The 23,981-nt window shown below is 31.6% G+C and overlaps 1 protein-coding gene across 3 annotated transcripts in view; it reads right to left on the reverse strand.

Moving 5' to 3' along the window:
- The window catches only part of LOC129804301 (uncharacterized), a 267,476-nt gene that overhangs the window by 17,946 nt on the left and 225,549 nt on the right, over positions 1-23,981 (reverse strand). For all 3 annotated transcript variants that reach the window (XM_055851467.1, XM_055851468.1, XM_055851469.1), the window contains 5 exons: positions 22,449-22,535; positions 11,641-11,761; positions 6,778-6,973; positions 6,460-6,669; positions 1,426-1,773 (listed from right to left, as the gene is read on the reverse strand). In XM_055851467.1, coding sequence (XP_055707442.1) covers positions 1,426-1,773; positions 6,460-6,669; positions 6,778-6,973; positions 11,641-11,761; positions 22,449-22,535 — 962 coding nt within the window. The remainder of the gene's footprint in view (positions 1-1,425; positions 1,774-6,459; positions 6,670-6,777; positions 6,974-11,640; positions 11,762-22,448; positions 22,536-23,981) is intronic.

Here is a 23,981-nt window from a genome sequence, read left to right on the forward strand (position 1 = left end):
ATTTTTTTGAAAGGATAAAGCAGTTTTTTCAGGGACTCTCGGCGAATATTATTCTGGGTCTCGGTGGTTTTTCATCCTACAACATTACCTATAAAATGCGCCTAGTCCCATCTGTTGTCGCCACATAGACCAACTCCCATACATTTTTGCCCAATGTCCTTTGACTTAATTATTATTATAAAAACTCTAGTATAATATTTTGAGAGCTTCTATCTAGAAAAAAAAACAGGAGGGGAATTCTGTAACGATATGACAATGTCATATGACAAATTTAAAAATTTTTATGTGATAAATTTGGAAAAATTATTCGAAAATCAAATTGATATCAGTTACTAAGACCCTCATAGAGCTCCTTACAACAGCCATTCAATGCTCACTGGGCTTTAATGTTGTCCTGTTCTTGAATTTACCACGAAAATTTGGGGTGTTGACAGACTCGGCGTGACGAGAAAAATAGCAGGGGATCATGTATGATTTTTTTTTATGCCTTAAACTTCTTTTCTCCAATATATCGTCAAAATGCAAAACAGACAGCGATCGTACGTGGTAAAAATAGCGCTGGATAATCGCTTTGGTGTGAAGATCAAAGTACATCCGTCCGTCTAACTGATGGATTGCTTGCAATTAATTTTCTGGGGAGTTTTCTCAATTCCCCCCAGCTCATGAGACATCATATTGGCCGCTGTGGTGCAGAACATAAGGAATTCCTCCATTGCACCATGAATTATGATCAAGGGAAATATATATTTTGCTAATATTCTCGTTGAAAATGCAACTTTGTGCAAACCTGACGACAGTTAATAAACGATTTGTTGATGGCACGAAGAGCACAAAATACTTTTTCAGCAGATATGGGGGGCACCGTGCTAAAAGAATCCTCTTCGAGTTATTGGGCGTAACAGCTCAATTATCTTAGAGAGGGATAATGATGAGATTCTTTTCAAATGACTCTTGAGAAGACTTTTTTTTCCTCCTTTCTTGTGTACTATATTTTGTGGCAATTAAAAGGTGATAAAAAGGTGAAAAATGCGAATGACACGAAAGTCTCGTGTGAATCATTTCGCGTTAAATGTTAAATGATACCCGATGATCGATTTGTTGCATGTTGAATACTAAAGAGGTGTTGAGTGAAATCATATGAGGAGATATCACATCATGATACATGTGAAATTGGAATGGTGATGAAAAAAGACATACTTTTATGCCCATTTCCAATTGACAAATGGAAGTTGATGGTATAAATGTGATAAGGATTGCAAACGATATGATCATTTAAAAAGCCTCTAAATCACACTGCCAATTTGTCTCTCTGGGTGAAAATTTCAATAAATGAAAAAAAAATCACTTCATGGATGATCTTTCGGAAAACTTTAAAAGGTGAAAAATGAAAAAAAAATAAAAGATTTCTCAAAGAGTCTCTCAAACCTCATTGATTTCATCCTCGAGTGCCCGCTGGCGAGTCATTTCACGAAGTCTCTCTCTGCGCTGCTCAGTCATTTGCTCCAGCCTCAGTGCCGCACGATCAACTTCATGGAATATGGTCACCACCTCTTGCAGGCGCATCGCCACATGGTCCAGCTCACATGACTCTTCCTCGGTACGGTGATTGTCATCTTCCGCCTGAGGAGTTCTATCCGAGATACGCTGTGCTCGTTCCTGGAGGCGCGACAGCGTGGCCAACCCCTTCCGACGCAAATTCTGCAATTCAGGATCCATCAGAGCTCGACTGAGGGCGCGATGCTGTGAATGGAGTTGTCTTCTCGAGGGAACACCCTGCAACAACACATAAGCCTGTCACAATGCAGGAATTTCATTTATATCCAAACATCCCTAGGTTAAAAATTGGAATTTCAGATAATGTGGAATTTCGGAAAAAAAAACAAATTAGAGTCCGGACAACTCTGTTAAACTTGATAAAAATCAATTAAATAATCTTAAAAACATATTCTAGATAAATTTGTCTGGAATTCCGAAATTTTTCTCTATTGATTTTCGTTTGTTAAATCCCATAATCCAATATGAAATTACTGCCGACTGTTGGTCACTATTTTTTCAGGTGAACAATCACTAACTCCGGCATATCTTTTAAATTAAGAAAAGTTCTTGAAAACTAAATCTTTCTTTCTCAGATGCAGCTATTTCTATTTTGCTCTTTTGCACTCGAATCTTAATTGAATTTATATTTATAAGCACAAAATTTATAACGTAATCACAAGATATATAGTATAAAATTGAAATACGAAATAAACTTTGAGAAAAAAAGGACAGAAATTTTTCCGATTTAACACTAAACCTACCGATCGGTTTTGGGCCTTTTTCGGTCAAATGACAAACGGTGGTAGAATAGGATACTCAACAAATTTATTTTGAAAAAGAGCAAAAAATTAAAATCTAAACACTGAAAAATATATTACATGCATATATTAAGAAATTCAAAAAGTTTGATAGTGAAATTGTGCCGTTTAAATATGTTTTAATTTTAAACCGATCAATTTGACCGGGTCTTGGTAGGTTTAGTGTTAAAGGGGAGGCAAAATAATTAAAAATTGATCTGTAAATTATTTTTAAAAGAAATCTGTAATTTCTGGTTATTATTTATAGTGTTCGATTAACGAATCATATAAGTTTTTTAGGCATTACTTGTATAATTTTAAATAGTTTTATGAGATTATATCTCAATAGACAAGCACAGGACTCTTAAAATTTGCGAAAAAAAAGTTTATCAGAGAGGCAGATTGACCGATTGGCATTTATATCAAAACATCTCATAAAAGAAATATTAATTTTCACAAAAAATTATAGAAATTGTCAGGAAAGATTATAGTAGATGATAGATTAATTTTTTAATAAGTAAAATTAATCTATTTGAATATCTATGCTAATTACACGTTTTTACTATTTCGTTTTTTTTTTAATTAAAATTTTCAATAATCTTTGTCACTTTTTTTCACCGCACTTTGTTTAATATCGTCGATCACAACTAGTCACATCATTTATGTTTTTTTTTTACTGCTCGAACTCAAAGAGAGAGCAGTTATATAATCGTTTTTTTTTTCAACTTTTCACTGTTCTGGAGCTTAAACGGTACGAGATATCGACTTCCAGTCTCCGATGACCCCCAATTAAAAAACAATATCTCTCGACGTTTTTTTCCCTCCCCACCTCCTCTATCCCCTCCAAAACCATGTTTTTTCGGTTTTCTCAAAATTAGCCCAAGCTTTTTCAAAGATTTTTTGATATGTTTTAGAGCTAGTCCAGGCGAACATTTTTGACCGGAAAATTCGCCATTTAGAATTATTGAAGGTCAAAGATCAACCACTTTGGAATGTTAATTTTTCAACCTAGGTTAAATTTTAATTTTTTGCAAAGGTATTGAAATTTAGAACCCGGCTGCATCGGTCTTCATAGGTAATGAACCGGTTAAGTACCGATTTTTGAATAATTTTTCATCCTGTTGTCGGGCTTTTGCCCTGAAAGATTCCTTAGGGAGACCAAGGCTTATCGCGGCCAATTGCCCGGCAGCGACCCAGCTCTGTGCCCCCATCCGTACTCTTTCAGGCCATGTTACCGACTAACTGACAGTGTCGCCTGTCAGACAATCCCCCACACGGCGGGCAACAGAACTATACCACCAGGAAAAGGCCTTGCTTGGAGCGAGAGGCGGGAAATATGATTTTCCCGCGAACAGGGAAGGGAATCCACCAGCCGGGCTCTATTTCGCTATTGGGTGGAAAATCTCGACCACAATCCCCTATAAATAAAATCCCCTAAAAAAATCTTTTTCCGGTTTTTCTCAAAATTGGCCCAAGCTTTTTCAATGATTTTTGGATATATTTTAGAGCTAGTCCAGGCGAACATTTCACCCAAATATTCCTATGACCGGAAAATTCGTCATTTTGAATTATTGAAGGTCAAAGGTCAACCACTTTGGAAGGGTAATTTTTCACCCCATTTGGTTAAATTTGGATTTTTTTGAGAGGTATTGAGATTTCGAACCCGGCTGCATCGGTCTTTATCGGTAATGAATGGGTTAAGTACCGATTATTTGATTTTCAAATGCTTTTGTGATTTATGAATCAATTTGATATCTAGTAGATCAGTAATACCAAAAAATAATGCAAAAAACTAATTCACGGTGAGCTCTATCTCGTGAGTTCGAGCATTCCGCAAAGCTGGGACGCTTTTCCATCTCTTTTTTAAATTTATATTCGTAATATATACGACTCAACCAATATTTAATTTAAAATGATAAAAATTATAAAAAATAAGATAACTGAAAATATTAATTTATTTTTAAAGAATATAACTAAAAAAATTGGAGAGATTTGAGAAAAAATTGAATATTTCGAAGGCAAAACATATGTTTTTTTTTTAACTTTAGCGTAATTCGCTGCTCTGATTCTTAGAAAACGCTCCTTAACATTTCAGATGATTTAATTCAGATTTCCATGATAGATTTTGGGAACATTTTTAAAGAAGAAATTGATATTTGTGCTTAATTGTCACCTAATTAGAATAATCTGTGTTGTGTCACTTTTGCAGCAAAGAAGGACCTAAAAATCTCCAGTAGGGGGAGGCTTTGATCGTTCGCATATACGCTACTATCGGACACTTCATATTTCTCCCATATTCCTTTATGAATCTGACATATGGCTTTATATTGTAATAGCTAACCTTAAATCCCATCTTTCCTGAAAAAATTGAGAGTCTAATCCTTTTTTCCTAGTTTCAGGAAGCAAAAAATAAAAACAGGTCAAAAACTGTAATTTTGCTGTGCAATATTTCATACGATTGTGCAGAATTAATATCACTTTTCTGAAAAACTACTATCACAGAGGGTAGAAGGGTTATTAGGAATCAGATTTAAGTAAAAATCTTTTAGGCTGAACAGACACTTTTTGTGGGTGGAACAAAATTCACAAACTTGACTCAGATTCATCGATCGCAAATAGAAGACTGCTTCTTTCAGATATTTTCCAGGAAACTTCATTTTAGATACGATCCCTCATATTCACATCTATTGTAATCTACCGATTTGATCCATCACTAAAAAGGAAAACTTAAAAATCGTAAAATTGATAAACAAGAAGTAATTTGACTCAAATAGGTTGCAGTTGAGTAATTATTAAGCAATTTTGCATTTCTTTGATATAAAAATATTTTTCAAGCTTGCACAAACTGAATGTGCAATGAAAGAATCACATCTGCAATAAGCTCATACAGTTTACAACTGGTTTTTTGACAATCTTTGACATAACCTCACTATTGTGTTGTTTTGCATGACAAAGAAAAGAAATTGTCCGTGAGAAGCTGTTTTGTGAAAATTTTAGCTTGTTCACCTGCTGAAGCTCAATATCTGTGCTAAATCCCGATTCCTGCAGCTGCAGGAACAGAGAAATCTTCAATGATGCGCATTCAAACGTTTTTGTGCATATCCGGCTCCGTGGAGGAATGGTGGAATCTTGTGTGGTCTTCTCGCTTGCAGAGTTTTAGTCAATTTTTAGCTTTAAAAACTTATTGATTCGTGTAAATTTGGTGATATTTGGACTTTTTAAGAAAGTATTCATCAGATTTAACCGTTTCCGGAGTGAAATTCTCGTAGAACCAATCAAAAAAATGGTTTTTAATGTCAATAAAACATCTCTCAGAAAAGTTCCAAAAAAGTGATATTAAAATGTTTTATTCTATATAAAAATGGTTTAATCAAGTAGATTAGAGTTCCCTTTAAACAATGATGTGCAACTTTTAGTGTCCGGTGCAAAATTTACGGTGAAAATGGGGTGTTCAATGATGGCGTGAATCGTGTGCGATAATAGAAACTTGATTCATCTATCGGATAAATCGCCATTAAATTTTCATTTTCCTCTGGAGGAAAATCTAAGGATTTCCTGGGATTATGTTTGGTGGGATTATGAACCTTATAAGTAAGACATTTTTTTGGCATAGTTGGAGAATCCATACGGTTTGCATGGTAGTCAGAAAAAATCACTGAACTTGAACATCATTTTAGTATGCGAAAGTTCAAAGCCTCCCCCTACTAACTTTTGGAGATAAAACTGAATTCTGAAGGTGCACAAAATTCTCTATCTAATTCTGTAATACTTGAAAAAAATCAGAAAATCCTCAAAATACCAGTCAAATCGTGAAAGTGCGATATACATTTGACTTGCATTCATACATTTTGCGCATAAATATATTTGTTTTGAAAATGCGTATTGAAGTTGGGAATTTACTTATATCAGCATGTTTAGGACTAATGGGATTAATAGAATTAAAAGAAAAATAACAAGTTAGTCGTATATAAGTATGTTATACCACAGTGAAGAACAAATTTCTTGAATTGTTCAAAAATATGTAAAATAATCTTATATGACACGCATGTCATACATTGAACTGTCGCATTGTATTAAGTTTCTTCTGTTGATAAAAAAAAGTGCTTTTCTGTTTTTCAATAGTTACCTGTTGATCAGAATTCCTGATGTCTCCCATTACGGTAACTAGTTTCTTTCCCACCGAAATACACTGACTTTGAATTGGCTCGAGGGCAATGAAGAACTCCCGCCATTGTTGTTGATCGTGGTCGCATTCGCCACCGTGTGCTCTCAGGATGTTTCGTGGGCTTATGTAATTACTGATTGATGAATCAGACGGACAGCAGCAGTACTTAATCTAAAAGAAAATTAATTGGATATGGCATGAGAAGTGTTGGAACTGCTGCGGACGGGTGAGAGTGACCAATTTGTGAGACTCCATTGCTTGTGGACACTATATCTTTACCTCAACATGACTCGCTGGCAAGTGATCTCTGGACGATCGCTTCTGATCTGCTGCTGATATCTGGAATGTCCCGGACACGATAACGCGCTTGACGGCGACATGACCATGCACCAACTGGAGGCTGCTGTCCAAGAGGTCCACAACGCTAAGGTGTGCACTTTCATTCGCCACCAAGTGGATGGTAAAAGGGACGGGACTGCAAAGAAGAATTTTTCGTTTTTTATAATTATTTATTTTCTTTTAATTATGCCTCATTCCACTGTCTCACTGTCAATGCGTGTTTGCCTTTTTTCGCGTGCAAGAATAAATTAATAATTACTCTGATCATTTCAATAAAATAAAACCAATGTATATCGTTTTTTGTGCATGGCACATTTTGGGATTTTAACCAGTTAATTGCTTCATCATCTACTTCTTATACCGTCTCACTCCATGAGGCATTCAATTTATCATCTCATTGGACTCCCATAAATATTTCCCTCTCAAGACAATCTTATTAAAATAAATATTTATTTGAGATATTTTATGGGAAAGACAAATATGTGATTTGAAAAATTCACTGACAGTGCGCATCAAAGTTTATTTGGAATTTTAAATATTTTCAGGAAGATCTCTAGTCATACAACAATGTTATCAGATAATTCGTTTTTCTGGCAAATATTTCATTTCTCATATATCTTTTACAATACCTCTTGGAATTTCAAAATTTTCCTTATTTCTGAGATTATTACAAAACATTATATAATATTATGTAAACTAATGGGTAAAAGCTCGGATTTCTCTGCAAGATTAGAACTTCTAGTTGCTTTTTATCACAATCAGAAAATAAATTAAATATTAGGGGGATGTAAAAAACCTTTGAAAGGTTTTTTTTCTCCAAATATTAAATGATTTTGAGTTTTATCATAATGCAATCGGTTTATGAAATTTCTTCATAGTAAGGTCCTATTTTGTTTAAATTTAGGAGATAATGGGCCTATTTCAAAGGTCCCTCTATTCAAAAATGCCCTACTTTCCCTTATATCCAAAAACTTAAGGTGGTAAGCAACTTGTTCAGATTTTGGTAAATATGAACAATAAATATAAAATTTAATAAGTTGACAATTAAAACGAACATCCTAAATGTGTAATTTTTAAAAATGGTGAACTCTGACAGAAATTAAAATTCCTAATAATTAAAAAAAATTAAATTTAAAATAAAAAGTTATTAATAAGGGGTGATTAAGTGGATATTTGAACCACTAATGAGTGGTAAAATTATGCAATTTCTTGCACTTGATTCGATTTGGCTCAACATCAATAAAGCTGGCTTGTACACTTGTGTATCTTTTTTTACTTAAAACTTTTTAAATCACTTTGAAAAACTTATACCAAATGGTTAAAATCTAGAAGAGTCAAGGAGCAAATCTGTGTTATGTTCTCAATTTTGACTCCAAACTACCTCATGAAACCAAAAATGAAATATTTTACAGATAATTTAGATTCTTTCACTTAATACATTTTTTACTGTTCGAATTCAAAGAGACAGTAGTTACATTATCGTCATTTTTTCAACTTGTTATCACTCTGGAGCTTAAACGGTAAAAGATATCGACTTCCGGTCTTCGATGACCCCCAACAAAAAAAAACAGTATCTCCATACGTTTTTCTCCTTTCCCCCACGCCCTCCGACCCCTCCAAAACCACGTTCTGTCGGTGTTACTCAAAATTAGCTTAAGGTTTTCAATGATTTTCGGATACGTTTTAGAGCTAGGGGGAAGTGGGGCACCTTTGATAGTGGGGCACCTTTGATAGTGGGGCACCTTTGAAATTGGGACTTTTCTCCTATGTCTAAGTGGAACTGAGCCATATCAAAATACACTTTAGCTTCTCAATGTGTTTGTACAGCTATGTTATATCATAATAATGTTCAATTTTATTTAAAAATAGCTGAAAAATCCCAATTTCAAAGGTTCCCCACTTTCAAAGGTGCTCCACTTCCCCCTAGTCCAGACGAACATTTCGTTCACATATACTTATGACCGGAAAATTCTCCATTTTGACATATTGAGGGTCAAAGATTAACCACTTTGGAAGGCCCATTTTTCAACCGATTTGGTTAAATTTGATTTTTTTTTAAAGATATTGAAATTCTGCACCCGGCTACATCGGTTTTCATCGGTAATGAATCGGTCGAGTACGGATTTTTTTAAATTTTCAAATGCATTTCTGATTTATAAATCATTTAGATCTCTAATAGATCAATAAACACCAGAAGATCATGCAAAAAACTAATTCACGGAGAGCTCTATCTCGTGAGTTTGAGCATTCCGCAAAGCAGGGACGCTTTGTCATCTCTTTTACATTGTTGAATCCTTTATATGTGAATTTTAGAAGCAAAACGAGTTTCAAATTTTTTTTAATATTTTCTCACCTAGAGCGTAAACCGAAAGAAATAATGAAGAATGAATGTTTTTTTCGACTTTATCGGATCATAATTATCTTAGAAAATATTTTTTTTAAACTTTTTTCGCATATTAAAGAAAATACTGTTAGATGGTTAAAATTCTCCGTTTCAATTTGTATTCCATCACTGAGAAAAAAAAGAGGCTGCGATTAACTTTTTTTCGTCATAACTAACACTTTTTTGGTGTAAAAAATATATCAACATTTTTTAATGTTATCTTTACACCTTTTAATGGTAAAATCAACATGAAAGAAGGGTAATTTTAACCCATAATACACCTAACAAGGGTAATATTTACACCGTTTTCGGATCAATACTGCAGGGTAAAACATTTCCGGAATATTATTTTGACTTTTTCGGATTTTTCTGAGTGATGATATTTCAAATAATTCAATGTTTTGTATATACTAAATTTTGTATCCACTTTTTTATGTTTTGAAGAGCTTCATATGGTATAAATCGAGCTCAAATTTTAGTACGTTATAACTGAGCCTTTATTTTATGAGTAAGTAGTGTGTTGAGTGATAGAGTAATCGCTCAATGATGCAAGTATTTTAGGTTCGAATCCCATTTAGGTTACCAGAAATTTTTCTGATATTGTTATAGGTGTTAGAATTTTGAATTGCACGAATTCCATTTAAGTAATAAATGAAAAACGAAATTAAAATAAAGAAAAATTAAGCTTTACCATGATTTGTTACTCAATTTTCTAGTGGTAAACTGTGATTATCAATAAGTGTTTTCCTAAGTTTTATATTTAATTTAATTTTAATTTGTTTTATTAAAGAATTGTAATTCAACAAAAAACTTTTTATAAAAATTAAAACTTCTATAACAGTGTTTTTGTGTTCTTTCATGTTCTGAACATTGATATTGTGAAAATCTTAGGTGTAGTAAATAATTTATCAATAAGTTTAATTGCATATAAATTGAGAAATTAAGAGCCCCGTGAATTGTGTAATGAATTTAGGGACAAACTTATATATTTATGCCTCAGTGTTTACTCATAAATGCATGTACACAATATTTGGATGCAAAGGACAGAATAAAATGCTGAAAACGACTAAACTAATTTACAATATTTTATTAATTTATTCTCTGTCTCTCGTCTAGACGTGTTTTCCAAACACTCTGATAAAGTACTGTCAATATATTTGTATACAAATCAGTATATATGGTAAAAATTTTATGAAAGCAGAGGGAGCAAGATTGAAATATTGCGAAATTTTGTGAAAACACCACTAAAACATTCGTGTCACCCACTTTATGAATTCATAAAATTTTACTACAGAATGTGGTACATAGAGTTTCATTCACAAAGTGTTACATGCTCACCCACTCATCAAAATAAAACATACGCCACATACGGTGTGTTAGAAATTAAACAAACCGCGATTTGGTTAAATTTGTGCACAGTGCGAGAAATCATTAATAATTTTACAGATTATTACTAAAAATAAATATCTATCATTTTTCTTTCTTTTTTTTGTTTCAGAAAAATAATATCTTTGAAAATAAAAGTGTTCCAAACCAAAAAAAAATAAATTGTGAAGAATAGAAATTTTTTCAAAACTGCACCTATGAACATCTTAACAAGGCCTGAAAATGTTTATTTACATTCTTCAGATGAGATAACTTTCTATTTTAATGTTCCGTTTAACAATTTTTAATCTTCAATTTGACCGAAAATTAAGAAAAACTAGCCCATAGCACGCATTTTTCTTTTATATATGTATACCTATATTTCTCCTCAATCTTGTTATTTACTCTGAACATGCGAAGATTCAATAGGTCTAACTATTTTTCCAGTTATTTTTTTCTCGGATTTTATCGAATTTATATTTTTCTCATAACATAACTTATCCCAGTTAATATTGTGGTCTATATGAAATAACATTGGAAACATCTTCATTTGCTATGCGCCGGAAAATTATTCAATATGCATATTGGAATGCATATCGATGAGTTATGTTGAGAAGGATTGCAACACATATATGACGTGCACATTCCAATAATTATTTATGCCAAGTAATAAAATTATAAATAAACTGAAACACGAAGTGTGAAATATAGGTCAACTTATGCTCATTATGCGGTCAAGATCGATTAAGATTGACTTTTCTCAATTAACTGATAAATTGAATAAGACAAAATATTCTGTCTTACATTCAAAAAAAAAATTAAGTGTCTTTTTCATTGTTAAAATACTTATTGTTGTCTTATTGTAAGATCGCAATCAAGACATATTTCAATTTATATTCATGGAAATGCTTTTATGTAGTTTTTTTTTCGGAAATGGCACATTACGCAAACGGAATTTTGTTTAATGTGGGTAAATTTATCAGTACAACACGTGTAAATTTAATTACTTGGGTTAGAAAATAATTTTAAAAAAATGTGTATAGAAGGAATCTTACCTAGTAGGTACTGTGCTGTAATATAGAAAAACAGTGGCTATTTCGTAGCAATTGACTGCTGCCTCCATCAATTTTTGAGCTTCGATCACGATAATCGAAGTATTGTTTTTGTCTTTTGTTCCTGCAAAAGAAAAAAAAATGGAAAACATTTTATTAGATATAAAATTCGACAAGACAGCAAACAATATAATGCAATATTTCATGTAATAAAGGCGTCTACACATTGGGAGCAATTTTCGTCAAAAATTGCGTTTTTGACAGAAATTTGACGTTTCCCCCTACAACGCTGCAGGAAATTTCCTTCAAAAAAGCAATTTTTGACAAAAATTGCTCCCAATGTGTAGAGGCCATAAGACTCAGAAAAAATATTGGACAGAGATTTGTTGGAAGAAAAAGGAATGCTGAAGTGACCCAGAGAGAGGCAATAAGAATTGCCTCGTGAGATTATTTCTTTCTCATGATTTTCAAGGAGGGTTATATATGTAGATATGTTGGCGGAGTGTACTGAAAATAGTAAAGGCTCAACATAAAAGGAGTTGAGTCATAAATTAGTGAAATGAAATTGCCATTTAGTTGGATGAGAAGGTGACATGACATAGAGCGGGAGAAAAATGAAATACTCAATTGGTAATGACAAGAAAAGTTTGCTTGATTTCATTTTCTAACAAACTCCCTTTCGATTTCTACAATGTGTTCCACTTAACAGACGACAAAAGCAAATTTATATGTTAGCTAGAGTATAACAATAATTCATGAACAATTTCCGTTTTTCCCATACACAGAGTTTCGATCCACTGTGATTTTTTTTCCTCCTTCCTTCAATATAATATACATCTTTCCTCATTCACATTACGATATTTTGAACTTGATGGCAACCAGCAATAATATATACAACTGAACTTGTGACTCCTCTTTGGTCAAGAAGTCAAATAAATGAATCCGACAAGAGTTTCTTTCTGTATACAACTAGTATTAAATTAATACCATAAAGGTGTACAACTTTTATATTACGTTTTCTGGATGAAATGAATGAGGTGTTTTGTTTGCAGATATTAAACGATAAATCGTTGCCAAGACTTGTAAACTTGCAATTTGTTACATGTAATTGCAACTAGAAAGAAAATACTGATATTTTCTTCAATATGAATCTCCCACCCTTTCCCCTCATCCCACCCCCCTGAAAGATGAACAAAGTATTAATCAAGGCAATGATAAACTTTTATAGGCAAATTCTATCATCAGCGATTAATTTCATCTTTAGTCACTTATAATGTTCAATTAATATTGCCATATTTGTCGGCACCGGTATCGTGGAATAAATTAAAGGAAAATTTTTATTGAATGATTGGGATATTGCGCCAAGTTTCTCATATACAGACATTAATTTAAATTGTCATTTAACAAATTTTATCTGCCATTAGATGAGTAAACAACATTTTAATTAATGACTGAAATATCAATAATGTGTTATTTTATAGACTTTCATTGCATTAGACATTTGCCACTAGTCACAAATTTCCTGAAATGTCACCAGAAATATGTGAATTAAAAAATTTGGCTTGGTTTTTCTCTATCTATAAATCAATAAGAAGAATTGAAAAAGATAATTCCATGATTTTATTAATATCCCCTTCAATATACTGTAAAGGAGATTTGGGCAAAAAGTCACAAATTGAAAAATTCAAAATTCAATATCTTCCAAGGTAAAAAAGATAGCGGCTCAAATTTTTTCCATAGATAGCCTCCATAGACCTTCTTCAACGTCGTAAGATTCTTAGAATTCGAACAAGGAATTTAGAAAATAAAAAATATCGAAATTTTTAGCCCTATTTTTTGAATATTTTCCTTGCAGAGGATAACAATTATTACCTACTTATTTTCTAAAATTGATGCACTGGTGAATATTTTCTAAATAATTTGGATTTTTTGAATACGAATGCGCTATCTATTTTAGAATTTCACAAAAGTTCTTTTCTCCAGAAATTCTTTTATTAAAAATGGCCACTTGGGGTAAAAAGTAACAAAAGGTATAGAGCAAAATGTAACAAAAGAGCGAAGCAATTTCTGATGTCTTACGGCGAAAAGAAACGTCATTATCATGTCTCGCCGCTTGTTGTTTGCATTGGTCAAACTATTTGCAATCTTTTGTGTATTTTTTTTCTAAAATAGCTTGAAAAGCGCTTTTCTCGTTTTCTCACTTTTCTCACAGAGAAAATGGTATTTTACAAAGCTGTAGATGAATAAATTTTCTATGAAAATATGTCCTCTAGGTATTTTTTTCAAATTTACGGAAGCCTGTAATGAAGAGAATCAAAATATGATAATACCCAATGTCTGGTACTATTTGCCCCAGCATTTTTGAGAATAGTCACAAAATTACCTTTTAGAAATTGGCTCGATAAACGTATTTCCTTACAAAATAGAGCAAAATTACTTTCACAAAGTTGTAGAGCGGTAAATTTCCTATGAAACTGAGCTAATTAGAAATTTTTGAAGCGCTCGAGCAGCTTGTAAAAAAATAAAATATCCGTTTTGTGACTTTTTGCCCCAGTCTCCCCTACTATTCATAATATCAACATGTTCTATTAAATTTCCCTTCTAAATTGTGTATCATAAAAGAGAAATCATGTTTAAAATTATTATGCTAGCAGAATGTCTCTAATTTTTAAAGAAATATATATGTTAAACTTAGAACATTAACCGTATCAGTTGCTTAATGGTTTTGTGAGAAATAAAAGATAGGGTAAAGTTTGGAAAATTGGACATATCATTATAGAGATCGGAGATTGGACAACTCTTTTAAAACATAATAAACTTCATAAAGACTTAATAAAAAAATAGTTTATAGACACTTTAATGTACCCTAAAATTGCATAGTTACTAAATTTACTAAATTACTGAAATATTTATGTGAAATCTGGAAATATTGATTTTATCAGCTGTTTAATTAAAATTTTGTGGGAAATTACATTATGGTTGAATTTGGAATTTCGGACAAACTAATCTAGAGTTCGGACAACTCCTTTAAAATAAATAAAAAAATTATTAAAAATACTTCGATATACCCTAAAATTGCATAATTACTAAATTACTAAAATTTTAATATCTGCTGTTTAGTTCATTTTTTTTTGTAAAAAAAAGACTAGGGTAAAATTTGGAGTTTCGGACAAACCAATCTAAAGATCGTACAACTATCTTAAAACGTGATAAAAAGTGAATTATAAATACTTTTTAAAGCACTCTATAATTGCATTATTTATAATTATAATTATTATAGGGTAAAATGATACAAGTTGGATATAGTGTTACAAGTTGGACAATTGGCCAGTACAAGTTGAACAGAAATTTTTTCTTGATAAATACAGTACTAAATTTTTTTAAGCACAAGGAACCAAATTATAAAACTAAAGCATTAAAAATATACAAATAAAACTGAAGTACTAAATTTATCAAGACAAAAAGCCCTGTTCAACATGCACCATTGTCCAACTTGTATCACTTTACCCTATTGTCCAAATCCAAATTTGCAAAATTTTTTTTTCGAAATTTCAAATTTTATCGTAGTCAGTCGCTCAGTTATTATTTTAGAACTGTATGCTTCTGCACAACTTTTAGAATAGAAACGTTTCATGAAATCAAAATCCACAACCTTTTTTTTTTAAAGATTTTCTATATGCCTACCCTATTCTTTCGCACTTTCGTTTTTGTTCTTTTTTGACACTTTTTTTGGTACACGTTTTAGATCAGGAAAATTTTATTAGATTAAAACATCCATTTGCTATTTTCTCAAACATCCCAGCGAGCACAGTAAGCAGAAAGGAGCAGCGTTTTCAGCATATTTTTGCTGAATCGGATAGCATAAATTCTGACCGGTCAGCACGTCAGCAGTTCTCGAACAAAAGTGCTAACCAAATATATGAAAATAGCACTGCCCCACGAGTATCGTTTTAAGGCTAGCAGATGTCAGTTGAAAATGCATCTGTTTTTAGTTGAATTGAAATCCGTTAGCATTTGGTTCTAGCTAGGATGTTATCATTTTTCTATCTCGTTTTTTTCTGGACCCAAATTTAAATTGAATTTGTTGTGATATACCCCCCCCCCCTGGCAAGTGGCCTTCAAAGTTGAAGCCACTTTCTCACATTCACATACAGATTTGTATGGAAATTTTTCTGCACTCGTGACTGTTACACGATATAAGTCACAATTGAGGTGTGCCTTGTGCACAGGATTCTGTGCCTTGTAAAGAGGGATAAATATTCTATATTTCCATCTAAAAAGTTTTTCGTAACTCGAAGAGTAAGCTGTCTTTGGAAGCAATTTATGAGTCGGCTTCAAAAAGCTCCATATAAAAAAGAACCTTTGTTGTGATGCTTTAAAAATGAAAAAGAGTTCAAAAAGGTTTAATTAGAAATATGCAAATTTTTTGATAAATACAGAGACTGGAATTATTAAATTGTGATTTTCATAATCTAAAAGGTTTTGTGGAGCCATAGGGTTAGGATTTTCTTTTATACGAATTTTAAATTAAAAATATTGAAACTTAAAGATAAAATGTATTACAACAAAGTAAGAGTTATGACGAAAACTATTCTCAATGTGAAACCAATAACTAAATCATGAACAAGAAATCTTTTATATTTTAGAGATAAAACCTTTTGGTGGTAAAATATTCAAAATGATCAGTAACGGCTCTGACACACTTTTTAGATCAGGAAAATTTCATAAAGTCAAAATTCACATCCCTTTCTTTCTTAAAAGCTTTGAATATGTCTATCCTACCCTTTAGCACTGTTCTTCTTCTTTTGAACATCACACCAAATTGAATTTAATTCTGTCCAATTTTGAGACTGAAAATGTGGGATAGAATTATGAAAATTTTTCGAAAAAGAAAAGACCACAAATTTTGGTTTCATGCAATTATACTGGGCTAAAAGATGTGCCGAAGGCATAAAAAAAATTTTAGTTAAAAAATAATCCTTTTCGTTTAATCAAAATTGAAAATAAATAAAATAAAAGTCAAAAATCATAAGACTCTTTAAACTAAAATCGAAAATGGAAAGATAGTTCATATATTTTTTTCATGTAAAAAATATATGTGGAGAATACATTAGCTTTTCTAATAAACTTTAGCTTATATTTCCCTAACAAAATCGACTGAATTTGAACTTGTGTTTGTCAGCATTACTGCACAGCAATTTATGGGAAAGTCTAAAATTTATTCATGTCATTTTAAAACAGAAAAGCCTGACGAGTGAGAAAAATGTGAGATAAACTGTACTTCGAAACTCCTTATAGAGTTGTAACATAAACTCATAAATATCAGTTTAATTGAATTACAAATTCTATATCAGTAAAACCCTGAATAATCACACTGAGCAAATGTTCTTGATCTTTTGTTGTGATTAAACATCATACTTATAGAGTGTTGTGCAGAGCATTAGATTAAGTTGTTCTTACCAGCCCACATTAATTCCTTTTCACTGATTCCATCGCAAACGTCAATGAGAATCAAAGGATTAGAGGCCTTGGACTAAAGAAGGAGAAAAATCACAAGTGCTGCGTGGGCTTGTGATTAATTGCATTATAGAATAGTACTTCAAATACGGATTTAAGAACAAATCTTGTTGTAGTTTGAGAGAGATTTGCTCAATGATGGAATTTATATATTTACCCCAATCACATTTTGATGTCACTCGGAGAAATAGTAATTTTGTTAAATTGAGCAAACAATTTATATAGCTGCAATTGATGCTTACGATCAAAGAATATATGCAAAGTGCAATTTCGCAAATTACTCTAAACACCATTTGATATAGTTTGCGTGGTATGAAAAAGCGTGTGATAGTGCAATCCCCATAAAGTTCGTTCATTTATTACAACATGATATTCAGCATTCATGTTTCCAACGTAAGAGACGACCTACCGCATTCAAAACTACCACTCTTCGGGTACAGGTAGGATAATTTATGAGTTCCCTTGAGTGCATAAAGGCAACACAATTATTATTGTTCGTATATGTATGAGTGTCTCTCAATGCATTTATTACTCACGGGCAATATCTTCTGACCAAAACAAAATCAATATTATTCAATTAAATGCCGTCAACAGATCTTCAGGCTACAACTTGCTTTTCCGCGCTATGCGTTCAAATATCCCATTGATAAATGTACAAATTGTCATAAAATATTAGAATTTCTATCAGTAAAGTAATAGAATTGATTGAGTTATTGAATAGACTTAAATCTCTAATTTTTTTAGAGATATAGGGGAAATTGGAGGATCATCGAACAGGGATAGCTTCGAACACAGGAATTTTTAAATTAAATAAATATTAGACTTCAGAGAATGAGACCTGTATGAATTCAAGATACTCTAGGGATGCTTGTCTAAAGAAATTGCTGATATAAGACGAAGTGAGGCTATATTGAGGTGGGAATACATTGAAAATGCTATTTTTCACGTATTTCTAAAGGAAGGTGGGTTTTAACATAAAGTAATTTAGATACACTAAACAATTAAAGAATTGAATTGTGGTTAGGACCAACTTCCTTTAGAATAGGGCGAAAAAATAGCGTTTTTTATATAGCCCCAGCTCGATGTAACCCACTTCCTCCAGCTCAAGAAATGTAGAAATAATTTTTTTTTTGTTAATTTGGGAAACATTATTAAAGGATTGTCTTAACATCTCGGCTTTAGAGAATGCTAGAACTCTTGACTTTGGTGCTATGGCCTCATATTGATTGTGCATTATATGTTATATTTAAGTTAATGAAGTTGCTAAGTATTCTAAGGTGGAAAACAATTTTGTTTGCAAATACAAGCATTTCATACAGTAATTTTACAGCAATTTTTGTTGATTTTATCGGTTCTCACCCGATTTAAACCGGTCTGAAAGTTAGCACAATATAGCTAAGAGCAATACAATTAAATTTTAATCTAATAATAAAATGATAATTGGCATATTATTAGCTCAAAGTCAATTAAAACAGATTTAGACTTGTTCAGGATCCAAAAATCTTTCCAAAGAATTCATATTCTTCCTAATCGATTGAAAACTATGTTCTTTGGTGCTGTTTGCATATAGAAATTTAAAAAAAATTAACATTCTGTTTATGGATGAAAACTCAGCCCAATCTCGAATTCTAATGATCGTCCATAATTAAGATGGAATGGCCGACAAAAATTGTGGAAAGTAAGTGAGTTATATTATTCTGTAATACGGTTTCAGACCTAAGGTTTAGCTGCATGGCTTAAATCCTATAACTTCGAAATAGATCGGTTTTATAGAGACATTTTTGCTTAAGATGGTAAAATAAGAATAAGTATTCTTTCACATTCCTTAAATTCAGTGCTCCTGGTGCTCCTGCTTGTCATTTAAAAACTAGATTTCTGGATTATTTTATTTGAGAAAAATCAAAAAATTAAAAATAAGTTTTCAAAACCATTACAGTCTTTATTGAGTATATTAAAAATATTATTCTTTAAAAATCAAATAAATATTTATAATATATTAGATATTTATTGTTAATTTGAATAAAGCTCATGAATTTACCAGAAGAAAGGCACAAAAAATTCATAAATCCTAGGGTGAAAGGAACACCTATTGATATTTTAAGAAGTCGTGTCAGGACTTATTGACACCCTACTCTGTACCATTTGGAATACGAAATTTGAACACATATCTTTATCAAAAAATGTTTTATTAGATAGGGGAGGGTGGGGCAGTTTAACGACGCAGCAGTTTCAATTTTTGCATATTCTTCTTATCTCTTTGAAAGGAATGGGATAAAACCATTATGTTATTGAAGAGATAACTGAGATCCATGTTCATAAAAATAATTAATTTCATGACGCTTCTCGTTTGAATTCTGTAACTAATTTTATAAAACTGCATCAAAATGAAACTTTTTGTAATGTTTTATTATCAACAATTTCTGAACTGTTGCACTTATCTATCGAAGTAACATAATTGTATTAAATTAACAGTAGATTTATGATTATTATAATACATTTAGCGTTGAATGAATTCTAAGACGGTTCTGACAATTTTGATTTGAATTCCAAAATTGCGAGTGGGGCAGTTTCATGCAAGTACACGGAGAAATTTCCAGTATCTAACAATTTACTTTTTTTTAATCAAAATTAACTTAAAATTATCAGTGAAAACGTTTTGTAGCTGTTTTGTCGATGAAGTTCGAAATTATGGGAAGTAATATTTCCTAAAAGTTCATAAAAAATTTTAAAAAATCTTTAACTGTTTTTTAAGTGCTTAAAAATGATGAATTTAATTGTTACAATATCTTTCCAGAATGTTTTCAGCAAGATATTGTAATTTTTTTTAGTATTATAAAAATTCAAGACTTTAAAGTTCTATTGCAAAACTGTTATACTAAAAAGAACATGTTCTAAGGCGATATAATGATCCAACAATGTACAGAATTAGCTTATCACTATAAAAGACATTTCTGTCGTTTAAAAATTTAAAGAAAATTGCTCATTTTATGAGAAACAAGCTTGGAAATATTTGGCGATATTTTATTTTCTCTGTATGATCAATTAGGGTTCAAATTCTGTTATAAAGTTCTTGTTCGATTACATTTTCATATTTTAGAGTTTTAGAAGACTTCAAAATAGTAATTTTAATCAATTCTGATATCGCAAGTTTCCCATAAACACGTTTTATCATTCTCAAAAATTGCCTCATGTTTATCTTTAAATTGTCCCGCAATGGAGGACTTTCACACATTCTGCCTTTCAAGTGAAATGAATTTCCCCACAATAGACTAATGAAATTAAAGGATTATTGTTATTATTTTTATTAACCCTAAACCCAACTGTAATTCACAGAATATACAAAGTTTTACTTCTGTTTATCATCTTTTTGCAAAATGGTCCCAAAATATATTTTGCAATTTAGGGGTGAAACTGCCCCACCCTCCCCTACATTAAATAAATTTCAAGATTTTGACAAAAGTGTCAATAGGAGTTTCCTGTCGAAGAGGTGTTCCTTCGACCCTAGATGGTTTATGAGAGAACAGGAAATCTACTCGAAATCTTTGGCTCATTGAAAATTTTTTACAACATACCTTCACTTCATGTAAAATATTAAACCTTATATTTTTTCAAATCTGAATTATAGGAAATTATAAGAAAGTCAAAATCTTGAAATCAATCCTGGTTCAAAATCCTGCACTGAGAAAAAAAACAGGGATGCGTTTAACTTTTCTTCCTCATAACTTTAACACTTTTTAGGTGTAAAAATATATCAACATTTTTTAATGTTAATTTTACACCTTTTTAAGGGTAAAATTAACATTAAAAAGGGTAACTTTAACCCCTAATACACCTAAAAAGCATAATATTTACACGGATTTCGGATCAATACTGCAAGGTAAAATAAACATTTCCGGAATGTTATTTTAACTTTTTCGGATTTCTCTCAGCGGAAAACCCGAAATTTCAAATGGATCGAAATACTGAAGAGCCAAAGGATCAGAGAGGATCAAAAGCGAGATTTTGACCCATTTTTGATGATCAATTCCGAATTTTGGCTTTTCGTGTTTTCGTCCTCTTATGGCCTCTACACACTAGAGAAAATTATGTCCATATTGAAGAGTTTTTCCTACACGGTCGTAAGAAATTTGCTTCAATATGGACATAAATTCCTCTAGTGTGTAGAGGCCATTAGATTTTGACTTACGGAATATTGATTTTTGAGTTTTTTGGTGCTACTGAATACATAAATGGAAAATGTACTTGGTGGAAAGGAAAAATTTGCCCTAATTTGATAAAAAAAGCAAATCATTTGTTGTGAATTCATATCACTTAATTCATCATTCGTTTGTTGAAGCATTATTTCCTTAAGTTTTTGGTTTTTTTTCTGTGACAGTTTTTTTTATTTCGAATATCTTTGAAAGCATTCAGTGACAATGTCAAGTAATTGCCACGTTAAGTTTATCAACATAATAGAAATAATGTTTAAATTGAATAGCTAATGACAATTGACAAATAGAAATTGGTAATCGATGTCAATTTAACCAGAAGATACAACTCAAGCTAAACCGTACTTAGTAATTAACTTCTTGGCATTTGCTTTCTCTGTAGAATTCTACTTTAACGAATTTTCACAACAAAATAATCTGAATTCTGCAGTGAAGCATACAAGGTACATTCATCCTTCACTATACTTGGAGTGGTTTAATTCAAAATGACACGTTGACTTTAGGTGCATTGATTAAGCGATTCTCTTATGCTTCGCACAGTATGTAAACAATGAAGAAAGTTATATTGCTCGTTTTTCATGGTTTAACATAATAAAATTTGCAATATGCAGAGCAATGAATACTACAAACTAGAGGATAGAACCACCAGGGTGCATGTAGGTGTAATCAGTCAAAGCAATTTTCTAGCTATTTTAATCAAATAAGGTGCATATCAAATAATGATGCAGACGACGAAGAAGTGGTACACAAAAGAGAACAACATTGCACATGTACAGTAATAAAAAGGTGGAATTTTGTAACAAGTCAACGTGATTTTACGTTTTATGTTATAAGAGGGCGGAGGAACTCCCAACTTATCATTTTTCCTACGCAAAATTCACACTGGAAGTTGGATGTTATGTGAGTCTCGTTGAATGAGTATAAAAGGCAAGAAAATGGGGTCATTAATGCGAGCACACTCACTTGCTCTACGATATTATCCAATATTAAATTTAACAAATAGACATTTACTTTATCTAGTTAGGTTGTGGTGTTTTACAAGATTTTGATTAATTGATGATAATTTGAGATAAATACTGCTCTTACCTGGTAAGTAAATTCCTGCCATTAGTAGTTTCTCCGGTACGTCTTGTATTGATTTGGGCGGGGTTATTTCTTGAGGAACATTAACCACTGAAAAGAAGAGAAATTTAAAACATCAATTAGTTTTCTTCTCGAACAAAAATTTCTAACGACAATTTAATTTAATTTGTCATGCATTAAATACTAGACAGATTCCTAATAGGTTTCCATTTAGAACAGTACCATAAAGGTTACAATTTACTCATAAGTCATAACTAAATTTCTCTGTTTTATTTCACTGACCAAACAAATGCTTGCGTGTCATTTTATAAAGAAAAATTCATTTTATAAAAGACAATGAATTGCATTTCAATTATCACACAATTTCTAGAAATTGTCGTGACTTAATGCCATAAAACATTATGGTGATGGTTTAAAAGTACCGAATAAGTTAAAAGAACAACTTAAAACATATGTATATCTTTGCAAGAAGTTTTCCTTCTACGTGGAAGTCAATCTCAACTCTATAGTTCTGAGCATAAAAAAGGGGTAGCCAAGTGAAAAACGTTTCGCAGAATGCTCAAGCTCGTGGATTTATTTCTTGTAAAAAATATTCTGGTATCTTTTTTTTAATGAAAAAAGTTATAATGTGGTTCTGTCGATTCTGTAAAGCTGTTCGATGCAATTATACGTTATTATTTGAAAAATCAATTCATAAGTTATGTTTAAATTTGAAAATGTGATATGAGCTTCCGCAAGAAAAACCTTATCAATTAAATTAAGGAGTAAATCATAAAACTTTATTTTATGTGCAGTACTCCAATAGTTAACGCAAAATTTTAAACGATTTGAAAATATATAAAATTCCATGAGTAAAATACTAAACTTTTAAAGTACAGTGGGACCTCGATAGAGTCAATCCCCGATAGAGTCAATCTCCAATAGAGTCAATCTCCAATAGAGTCAACAGCTATTTTTTTACTCTACGGACTCCAATAGAGTCAACTTGGACCCAAATTGACTCCGATAGAGTCAACTTTTCCTTTATTATTGACCTAATAACATCATATGATTTTATTACGATTTTTTCGAAATTAAAATGAGTATTTTATATATTATTACATAACGAAAAAAACAACTATTAATCTCTTCTTTTGTACACTAAAAGAAAAAAATCTAGTTAATAACGTCAATTTTATCAGAATTTTGAATAATTAAATATCTACCGTAGCTCTCCTAATAAAAGCGAAAAAAGAAATCTCTAAGACACCATTTCCTTATCTTAACATCGTGGGTGGACCTCAATATTACCACATGGAGAGTAATTTATACTTAAGATATTTACTAATAATAAAAACATTCCGTAAAATAATTCCTTAAGCTCCAAGTTTTGCCGAAACATACAACTTTTTTGGACCAGAAGGTATAGAATTTATGGGTTAATTAAATATTATTGGTCCATCGTTTTGAATTTGTCAATTATCTAGTACAAACATAAAATAATACCCCCCTCAATCAAAATTTCACATTTTAATTGATTTTTTTTCGAATAGAGTC

The sequence above is a fragment of the Phlebotomus papatasi genome, chromosome 2 (genome assembly GCF_024763615.1).
Source record: "Phlebotomus papatasi isolate M1 chromosome 2, Ppap_2.1, whole genome shotgun sequence".
NCBI lineage: Eukaryota > Metazoa > Arthropoda > Insecta > Diptera > Psychodidae > Phlebotomus > Phlebotomus papatasi.